Raw genomic sequence first — 11,459 nt, 5'->3', positions numbered from 1 at the left:
ATAAAATGTTAAAGTCGTAAGAGCCTTAATATACCGAAGTAGGGGGCACTTACCTTAGGTATCTTTTCATAAACATAACCTTTGTTTTGTCACCTGTCATCCGGTTTGCATAAAAAAACCTCATAAAACTCATTTATTTTAAAAAGCACTTTTACACGTCCCAGTATTAACCCACCCTATCGCTGCTTTGGGACAATAAATGGGCCAGTGCTGAGAAGCAGCGCAAGAAACTCAGTCATAGTCAGCCTCCTCTTTTAAAGGGTTTACAGTCTTTAAAATATACAAATTAGAGGCACTGAAGGAAAGTCGAACCTTAACTCGAAGTTAACTTCGACTTCTCCCCATCAGTGCAAAGCGGAGCGGAACTCCTTCTATGTTCTTCTGATTAATCTCGTTGCGGATCCAATGACAGTTTAACTTTTTCTTGGGACAAACTTGGCCTTCACTGGTTGGGTTATTGGCGGTCAAGCTGTAGATCCTGGCTAAACAGGAGTTGCAGCGGTGGGAACGAAAGGTGGGAATAGTCCCCGTCCCGTTAGTTCACAAAAAAATTACAAGCTATGTAGGTACCGTACCAACTATGAAAATTTATTATGGGATTGTGAGCGAGAAGAAAAATCTGCTGTAAATACATAAAAGTGAAAAAAAAACTGATTTAATTTATTGTCTGTGAGCTTTCAAAAAAGGAAAATAATCCCTTTTTCCCAATAAAAAATAACAGATTCAATTGCTAAAAAATATTATCCTTTATTACATACAAATCAGTACATACAATACGTAATATTCGTTCAGACACTTGGGCCGAGTTGCACCATTTTACGTTAGCTGTAACAAACGTCAAAAGTCTGTCAAACTCCATACAAAAACTCCGGTTAGGGTTATAGTTACGGTTAAAATAAGATGGTGCAACTCAAAACTCAACCTATTTGGAATATTTTACAGTTTTTAACTTTCTTTCACAAATACAATACACAGAGTTCACGAAAAATAAATTAAAAATAAAATGTAATTTTAATTTCACCTTTACCGTATGGGGTTTTTTAGACCCCAAATATAAAAACTTTTACTGGGGCCCACAAAAACGAAACTTGATCTGTTTCAAAATAATTTCAATAAATCTCTACAAAAACAATATTTTAAAATAATAGCTAGGACAAAAACATAGTCGCTTCAGTTCTAAAACAACGTAAGTAAAATTTAGCAACTTTAAAATAGAGAAAAAGCTCCTTTGAAAATAAGTGAATCTAAAAACGTTGTAACTGCCAAAAGATAATTAGGTACGTGATATTAGAATTTAAACAATATTATTTACAAAAAGAAATATAAAGAAAATAAATATCAATTGAATAAAAATTTTAAACGAAACCAAATTAAAGCGATTAAAGCACCATAAAATTAAAACTTACACGCTATTATTTACAAATTTAATATTCTCCTTTACAATACGAACACTTTTACAATATATTAAGTTGATTTACAGAACAATTAGGGTTTGTTCCCACGGGGGCATCCCGTTTAGTAAAGTACAGTTTTGATATCTTTTTTTTTTGCGGGAAACTGCATACAGGATATTCAGCATCATCAACAGCCCTTTACAATCACTGCTGGACTATGAGCCTCTTCCACTATAGTGGATATTCGTGTGAACGTTAATATTAAAACACATATTTAAGTACTAATAAACGGGATACTGCAAAAACCAGTTCCTGCTATAAACAGGATGGCTCTGTGGAAACAAGTTTTTAGTGGCTATCTATTTTTTTTTTCTCTTTAACAGTTATTTTGGTACAAAATAAAATATTTTTATTCCTTTCTCTTCATTTCTAAACCTAAGGTACGGTCAAAACTGCTAGCCATCTAATTTGGAAATAATTTTTTAGGACGTTATAAGATTTAAACTCTATATTTCCCCACGTTATATTGAAAGTCGTTACATCGAATCTCGTAATATCGAAAACGTTACATCGAACGGTCATTATATCGATGGTATGATACATTGAATCTCGTCGCAAAATCGAATGGTTAAAACATCGAATATCTTAACATCGAAATTTTGTAAATAATAGATCAATAGTGCATGACGTGGAAAACGTCCAGGCATAGGCCTGCGACTACGACTGTGTACCAGCGATTTAATAACCTTTCATTGACATAACCTATCCATATTATGACCAATTCGATGTCGCGACATTCGATGTTTCGTACCATTATAATGACTGTTCGATATAGCGTTTTCGATGTTATGACATTCGATGTAACTACTTTCGATATAACGCAGGGAACCTCTATATTTATAAGTCTAACCACACATAAAATAAGTTAAGTTATGGCAATAAGAATGTTTAAGTGAGAAATGTAAGTACTTAAATTACTAGTTTTTTGGTGTAGCAATACTTAAATAAGCAGATCTGATTTCCATAATGAATTCAACGCCCGTATTCACAAACATTACTATGAGGTCTCACAGTGAGCGTGGACGCACAGGGTGACACACGAACCAATCACAGAGCACTATTCAACGCTGTGCGTTTGATTTGCTGCTTCACTTAAGCAAGCATCATTTGTGAATACCTACGGCCGCAAAAGTCTCAAATTCACCACCATAGTTCTGAGATTAGTTTTCGATCCTTGCTTGACATCTAAAATGATTCGTAATGTCTGGTGTCAGCTTTTCTAGACAAAGAACCATTCGTGATAGTTTTAATTTCGTTATCGCTTCAGAAGCGTCTAGTAACTGTACAAAAAAACGCCGGAACGATTTCGATTACCACTGTCACGTTTTGCAACTTGTCTAGGGGTTGGTTATGACACACGATAGTTAACATTATCTTAACTCATTGCTACACCAAAAAGAATTAAGTTAAAACTAATACAACTAGAATAAAAAGTGACTATTAAATATTTAAGCATTGGTCCAGGCGTTCGCTTAACGCCAAAATAGTTTAAAAGTAAAATAACCAAAGACTTTTACGTATTACTAGACAGGCTGTACAGTGTACATTGTTAATTAAATTGTTGATAAGACTTAACAACTCATTTAGTCGACTTCGAGTCTCGCAGCGAGAGGTGAGGCGATCAACACATGCAAAGATTATTGTTGCAATTCACGAAGGCGAGTGAGCTTTACATGTGTGGTGGCTCGCTACTGTTCGTTTTCAAAAGTTTTGATAGACATTAATTACACTATCGTTATGTGCATGTACACGTACACACAAGTAAAGCTCACTCGCCTTCGTGAGTTGCAAGAACTATTTATCTGTCTGTATACACTCGCCGCGCTGATGTCTTGCGTAGTCGGACTGACAAGTGCTTTCTGTCTCGCTTGAAGACATTTATCAAGAGCGAGGTAGCTAGAATACCTATTCGATAATGTGTAATGTGTTTTTTGTGTTTACGGCTAGCACGAAAAACTTTCGAGTTCAAATCGTTTGCGTACTCGAATCGCCATCAAAAGATTTAGTAAGAAAACTACAACAGCGCCTTTGTGAACGTGTCGTAAAGTGAACTTAGTATGAGATGTAGTTGCACGAAACTTATTTTGAGAATCAAAATTGTCACGTTATCGTTTAATTCGTAGATTGAGTATCGAATTTTATCGAATACGCAAAGGATTCGAAGACGAAAGTTCTTCATGCTAGAGGTACTGTATTCAAATATTACATCAGTGTAAGTACGTGTTCGCCTCAACTTTCGTTGTGCTACCTAGACTGATAAATTATTACGTGCGCATTTTTTAAGTTATTTTAAGTAACTGGGACTATGACATTCTTATTAACAGCTTGTCTAGTGATCCTTAGAAGTCTCTAATAACTAAAGATTCATCAATTTAAGTACTCCAAAGTGGTATGGATCACAGCTAAGTGGCATCGTCGGGTACTACGTCAATCATATAATAAACGTCTCTTATCCTCTCCGTACAACCTGGTTAAGTTAACTGCGCACCTGGCTGCCGTGACGTCACATCGACGCTCTAGTACGGACGGGGCAAACGCGGGTGAGTGTTAGCAGAGTAAATACAAATGAGTAGGTCATCTTCATAGAAACGCACCGAGCGCGGTTTGTATGTGAGCGCGCCAATACGTATGCGGCGCGCACGCACACACTGACAAAATTCGGCGCAACACCCCGCTATCCACGTTTCTATGAAGATGACCTACTCATTTGTATTTACTCTGGTGTTAGGGAGAGTCGCATTCCAGCGAGGTACGCAGTTAGCTCAATCGAGTTGTAACTTGTAGTGAATGGAAAAGAGGCTTGCTATCAAACAAAGAACTGCCAATTTATAGTCATTAGACTTTAAATTACTATATAACAACGAATTATGGTGTCTGTCTGTTACTTTTATGGGCTGCAGACATGATGACACTTTTAAATTATATTGAGGCTTTAACAAAACACAAAATTTCTTATAACTGTCTTATTTTCATAAATAAACTATTTATTTATTTATTTGTGTGCAAAAAATTTAGATCAATTTTGACAGTTGACTCAAATAATTAGTCTTTAATATCGTTTTATAGCTATCTTTAAAAAACAGTGAGTGTAGTGTCATCATGCCTATTTTTAGTCTCTCGTCATTATAAATACATAAATATATTTTGTGAAATAAAACTGTAATCATAAATTAAAAAAAAACTTACCAGGTCTACTTTAAAGTCGTTTAGGGTAATTTTACCTACAATAAAAGGTAACAATATTTTTGGCATACTCGCTTCATACACACACAATATTGAGCGTAACGTTCAAGGTCGGAGTAGGTTGAACAAAATGGCCGCCACACACAAGATGGCGACAGGTGCGACGGAGGCGCCACCACACGTTAGAATGTCGTTGGGATATAAGTTCGGGGGAGGGGGTTCTTCGCCCCCTTTGCAGTATTCTTTGCGTGACTGTAAGAAATGAAAGGAGTTTTTTTTAGTTTAATAGTTAATAAGCTGTTAACACAGAGAGAGAGAGAGAGAGAGAGAGAGAGAAAGAGAGAGAGAGAAAGAGAGAGGAAAAATGATTATCTAAAAATACAGCAACAATTTAATACCGACACCGTTGTGTCATTAAATTATCGTGTCAACTGATGGTATAGATAGGTAATGGGTAAAGTGCAAAAGTACCTATGATATTAAAGCGTAAAAATAAAGGTATAAGAAAAAAGTAAAGGGTAAAAGTTATAAGTAAAGGGTAAAAGGTAAAAGTAAATGGTAAAGGATAAAAATAACGAGTAAAAAAATAAAGGGTAAACAATAAAAGTAAAGGATAAAAGATAAAAGTAAAGGGTAAAGATAAGAATAAAAGTTACAAAAAAAATATTGCGATACTTTTACAAACAAATCTTTAGTATACTCACAGCAAATTCAGCCCCACAAAGCTCCCTACAAGGGGGGCACACCACACCCCCTTTATGAAGCCACCCCCTCTTGATGATTCGAATCTGCAACACTTGCCCCGCGTGGTAACATGTATACGTGTAGTTTCCAACCACAATGTGAATGCGGCCGTGGTCACATTTGTATTTGTAGCAGCCCGAACCCCAGTGCTGCCATTCGCGGATCTGAAACGAACTTTTCAGTTCAATATTGGGGTGTATTGCACCCCACAGTGCTTGAACGTGATGTGTTTTAAACTGGGTATGAAATGGGCAGAAAATGTTTGTTTATTTGCGTGGGGTGCTTTTGAACCCCATACCAGGTATTACCCAAAACTGTGTTTTTAAGCTGGACAACTCTGGGTTTGGGAAATTGAAACAGAAAATATTTATTCTGAGTGAAGTGAGTGGGGTACTTTTGAACCCCACTGTTTGCCCGTTTTTTGTACCTCCATTGTTGGCCCTCTTGTGATTTTATATCACAATTTAATTATTAATTAATTGGAACTGTCATTTATTAATTTTATGAATAGAAAAATTGCGTTAATAATCGTCAAATGCAAATAATAATTCAATGCTATATTAATTACTTATTTATTTTAGCGGTCAAAACCACTTTCTACTTATTTTTGCAGTCTGATTATGAGTTTTGATTGTAACATTTACAATAATATCAGCATACTTTTTACAAAATCATGATCAATATCAAAATATAATGTAAAATACGTGCTAATAATAATAAATAATAAATCTTTGGACAATTTCACACAGCGCCAGCTAGCCCCAAAGTAAGCAACTTAATGCTTGTGTTATGGGTGCTAGCTTAACGGATATACTACTTATATATATTTTTTTAATACATACATATTATACATAGTATCACCCAGACCCAATGTTTGTTAAATTTTACCTGACGGCACGACTTCTGCTCCCACACCCTGTCACTGTGGTCAAAGCATTTTGAATGCTGGCCGTAGTTCTCTAAAGCGAAGTTTACATCAGTCTCTGTAACAAAATGTCAATGTGTATCATTTAGTACCAAATAAATATTTTTCTTTCTTTCTTTCTTTCAAAATTTCATAAAAAACGTGACGTAGTTACAAAAAATATTATAGGTCGAGCGCTTAACTCAGTTAGTGCCTGAGATATGGGAGCGGATATTGAAATATTATGACGTGACAGACCATACAAATCTGAAGCACATTTGAAGTCTCGCTGACGTTTGAGGTCCCAAAACCCACCTCCTATGCCGCTCCCATACCTCAAGCACTGATTAAGTGCTATAGTCCTGGTCTGCGAGCACATAGAATTTTGTCCAATGACCCCAAGCTACCCATCCTCGCGCTCGCACACTCACTGCAGCCGCCCGTCGCACAGTCGCGACAGCAACATAATTACGCTCGAGCGATAAGGATGGGTAGCTTGGGGTCATTGGACAAAATTCTACGTGCTCACAGACCGGGTTTTAGACCTAAAGTATAATTTAGCTTTATATTTGTTAGAAAAAAAAACATTTTCTATTAGCACAGGCTATACAGGCGACTTGATTCAGCTTTGGGGTCCCGTCGACCCCAATGTCAGTCAGTACTTGATGTATGGGAGCGGCACGGGAGGGGTGACATTGACATATTATGACGTGACATAGCATACAAATCGCTGACGTTTGACGTCCCAAAAACACCCTTTGGTGCCGCTCTCACACATCAGGCACTGAGATAAGTTCTAGACCTATAGTACAATTAGGCTGGGTTGCACCATCTTGCTTTGACTTTAATAAACGTCAAAAATCTGTCAAACTCCATACAAAACACACACGTTATCGTTATAGTTACGGTTAGATAGGTGGTGCAACTCAGCCTTAGTCAATCGGCGACACGATTACATTCTGGGGTCCCGTGGAACTCATACAATTCTATAGGCCGTGGCAATACCACGGGCTATACATTCAGGCAACTGGATTCAGCTTTGGGGTCCCGTGGATTTGTGGACCCCATTTAATTGTTACTTTTGCTATTTCAGGTGATTTGTTTCAGTTTTGGGGTCTCGTGAACCCCATTTAGTGGCTACCCTTGCTATTTCAGGTGATTTGTTTCAGTTTTGGGGTCTCGTGAACCCCATTTAGTTGCTACGCTTGCTATTAAAATTTCAGGTGACTCGATTCAGCTTTGGGGTCCCGATCACCCCATTAGTTTTTAGGCTATTTTCTAAGTTCTTACTTGGAGTGTTCTCCTCAAAGGAACACCGGCTGCCTCTGACCACCACGCTCTTGTGTTTCCACGTGAACTCCTGGAGGTACGGACGACGACACGATTACATTCTAGGGTCCCGTGGAACTCACACGATTCTATAGGCCGTGGCAATACCACGGGCTAATGGCTATACATTCAGGCAACTTGATTCAGCTTTGGGGTCCCGTGGATCCCATTTAATTGCTACTCTTGCTATTTCAGGTGATTTGTTTCAGTTTTGGGGTCTCGTGAACCCCATTTAGTTGCTACCCTTGCTATTTCAGGTGATTTGTTTCAGTTTTGGGGTCTCGTGAACCCCATTTAGTTGCTACGCTTGCTATTTCAGGTGACTCGATTCAGCTTTGGGGTCCCGATCACCCCATTAGTTTTTAGGATATTTTTCTAAGTTCTTACTTGGAGTGTTCTCCTCGAACGAACACCGACTGCCTCTGACCACCACGCTCTTGTGTTTCCATGTGAACTCCTGGAGGTATGGACAGTAGTCGGCGAGAGTGACCGAGCCTCCGTAATGGGCTTCCTCGCCTGGGGCAATGTTGGGAAGGATGTCGAAGTGCTGGAAGAAATAATCAATAGATGTATGAAAAGAAAGAAAAATATTTTATTAGATTCAATCAAACACTGTATAACACAATATCAGAGGGCTACAGAATACCAGCATCAATGGGCTGAGTGTGAGTTTACATCAAACGCGCTCACTAGCAAGCGCGTTAAAAAAATATACAGGGTGTCCCAGAATGGGTGAATCAAATTGCTAGGGGAGGTAGGTAGCTATACTAATGTAGGTACTATCCTTAAAAAATATGAAAAAAAAATTTTGAGTTCGGAATTTTTTTTTAATAAAGTGCTCAAAATTGAAATCTAGTCATTATTTTCAAAAGTTTGTTTACAGATAAACAAAGCGATCATGTACAATTAATATTAGTAAGAAAAAAGTACAAATAAACTCCAAACGCAGCAATTATAGCCAGATACTTAGGCAAAACTGATTTATTATCACTTTTAAAAAAAAAATTATGTCCTTATGCGCTTTATTTTTTTCATATTTTTTGGGGATCGTACATTAGTAGAGCTACCTCCCCCTATCAGTTTGAATCACCCATTCTAGGACACCCTGTATGAAGATTTTAGTTCTTGAAAGTTTCCTAGGGGCGATGTACAATTCGTCATACATAATGTCACTTTAATGTCGGAATGGAATAAATGGAATGGATGAATGAAATGGAATGGGATGGATTATTTAATCTACAATAACAACAAGACCGTTTTAGATTTAGGTCGTTGTGGATATCCTTGAAGGTTGCTTTTGCTCAAAATGAAATAAAAAATAATTTAGATTTGTTTCGCATACTTTTTTTTAATGAAGAACAACGAAGGTTTCATCGCAACCGCACCTGATATTACAACCAGGTCGAGTTAACTGCGCACCTGGCAGCTGTGACGTCACATCGCCGCTCTGGTGCGGACGGGGCGAGCGCGGGGAGGTGTGTGCGAAATGGGAGATTCGCATTCCAACGAGGTGCGCAGTTAACTCGACCGGGTTATAACTGCCCGGTCCGTGAGCACGTAGAATTTTGTCCAATGACCCCTAGCTACCCATCCTTATCGCTCGCGCGTAATTATATTGCTGTCGCGACTGTGCGACTGGCACCCGCAGTGAGTGTGCGAGCGCGATAGCAACATAATTACGCGCGAGCGATAAGGATGGGTAGCTTGGGGTCATTGGACAAAATTCTACGAGCTCACGGACCAGACTATAGTTATAAGTGAGATGCAGTCTAGCTATAGGGTGGTACATTCCTGCCCAATGAATGCCTTTCTCTTTTTTTTCTTTCTTTATTGTATTTTACGTTCATAAGTGCCACCGTGATCGAATCAGAAATGAGGAGATCCGTAGGAGAACAAGACGTGATTGACATAGCCTGCAGAATCGCTAAAATAAAGTGGCAGTGGGCGGGGCACATAGCTCGGAGAGCTGATGGCCGCTGGGGCAGGAAAGTTCTTGAGTGGCGACCACGAGCCGGAAGACGTAGCGTGGGCAGGCCTCCCACTAGGTGGACCGACGATCTGGTGAAGGTCGCGGGAGGTGTCTGGATGCGAGCGGCGCAGGACCGGTCTTTGTGGAAATCCTTGGTGGAGGCCTTTGTCCAGTAGTGGACGTCTTTCGGCTGAAACGAACGAACGAAGTGCCACCAGTGGTCAAAATTGAATAAAATATTTTTGATTTTAGATTTTTGCCTATTCACTCACCTGATAAGCCCTAGGGAGTATAGTGTCGTGTCTGACGAGGTTACAAAGCACCACGGCGGTCCGTCGCGGTGAACATTCGGTGCGCAGCGGGCTGCCTTTGATGCGCTCACAAAATGGCGCCGGGTTCTTTCGTCTGAAAATTGTTGAAATGTCAAAATGAAAATCGAGTTATTGCAGTTTTCGGAATCTGCGTCAGAAACTACATATTACTTGCTGTTCCTGTATCTAAATATATATAACTCAAAGGTGACTGACTGACTGAATGACTGATTGACTGATTGACTGACTGACTGACATAGTGATCTATCAACGCACAGCCCAAACCACTGGACGGATCGGGCTGAAATTTGGCATGCAGGTAGATGTTATGACGTAGGCATCCGCTAAGAAAGGATTTTACGAAACTCCACCCATAAGGGGGTAAAACGGGATCCACGCGTACGAAGTCGCGGGCGGCTAGTTTTTTTTTAAATAAGTCTTGTTAACCCATCGTAGTTCGTACTAAACTAAATAAATGCTTGTGTTATGAGTGAGTTCACCACAATAATTCTGCGGCGGAGTTCGAACCAGCGTTCCTGGAATCTGGAGTCGGCCAGTTCACCGTTTGACTATTATGAATTTCATGGTTTTAAATATTTGTTTATTTTTTTTTTAGAAAATGAAACTGCAAACTATGAGCTTTACTTTTCTGCAAAGTCAGTGACTGTATAAAATACAAAAAATACTATATCCTATAGATATATTTTTATTTATAATACCTCCTAAGCATGTATACTTACACTAAATCCATTCCATCAGTTGTGCTTGTAAATTATTAAGATATAGGTTAAAATTATTTAATGAAGATAACATATTTTTTCGTTTAGGTAGGTAGGTAGACTTGTTGCCCCATATGGATTTTCGTCAAGTCTTGTTAGATTATTTTAAGTGTTAAAAAGGCTTATAAATCTTATAATATGTATAAAATACTTACTTAGCAATATCCAAGTCATTGCTTGAAATAGAAAAGGTAAATATTATTATAATGTCAAAGTTAAATAAAACACTGACTAAATTCTAGACGGAATCTTGACATTTTCTTCTTTAGAAAAGTGAAGAATTCCCGTTCCGAAGTACCAGGGCCGCATGAGATTCTTAGAAGTAGTCTACTAAGCTAGAAGGGATCTATGGAAGTACCTTAACCACCAAGTAAATACCAGGTTAACCTTCGTTCTTAAGGCCCAGTTTTTTGATTCATAGTTAAAATAACAAATTGTTAAATTTTGCTACTAATGGTTAAATATTAACAAAATGTTAACTAATAGTTAAAAAATGTACTAAAAGTTAAGCTAACCATTGTTCAAAAAACATTTTTTCTGATATTTAACCACTTGTCATTTGACATCTGTCAAATTTGACTATTGGTTATTTTAACTACGAATCAAAAAACCGGGCCTAAGTGGTTTGATCGAAGCTTAGGAAAAGAAACTATAGTTGCTAGATTCTAGAAAGATCTTACCACCATCTTGGAAGAGAAACTTTGCTTTACTGAAGTACTAGGACCGCATGTCATTCTAAGAGGGAGACTAGAAGGTAGTTTCTAAAAGGAATCTTACTTACACCAC

General features: G+C 38.2%; 1 protein-coding gene across 1 annotated transcript in view; it reads right to left on the bottom strand.

Moving 5' to 3' along the window:
* Positions 1-722: 722 nt before the first annotated feature.
* LOC135085439 (leishmanolysin-like peptidase) overlaps positions 723-11,459 on the bottom strand; it is a 96,653-nt gene continuing 85,916 nt past the window's right edge. Inside the window, exons 13-17 of the mRNA XM_063980236.1 lie at positions 9,856-9,988; positions 8,002-8,161; positions 6,270-6,364; positions 5,342-5,545; positions 723-4,889 (exon numbers count right to left, since the gene is read on the bottom strand). Coding sequence (XP_063836306.1) covers positions 4,743-4,889; positions 5,342-5,545; positions 6,270-6,364; positions 8,002-8,161; positions 9,856-9,988 — 739 coding nt within the window. The 3' untranslated portion in view covers positions 723-4,742. The remainder of the gene's footprint in view (positions 4,890-5,341; positions 5,546-6,269; positions 6,365-8,001; positions 8,162-9,855; positions 9,989-11,459) is intronic.

The sequence above is a fragment of the Ostrinia nubilalis genome, chromosome 28 (assembly GCF_963855985.1).
Source record: "Ostrinia nubilalis chromosome 28, ilOstNubi1.1, whole genome shotgun sequence".
In the NCBI taxonomy this organism is placed as follows: Eukaryota; Metazoa; Arthropoda; class Insecta; order Lepidoptera; family Crambidae; genus Ostrinia; species Ostrinia nubilalis.
The sequence above is the reverse complement of the archived record's forward strand: the minus strand, read 5'-3'. Positions and strand labels throughout refer to the sequence as shown.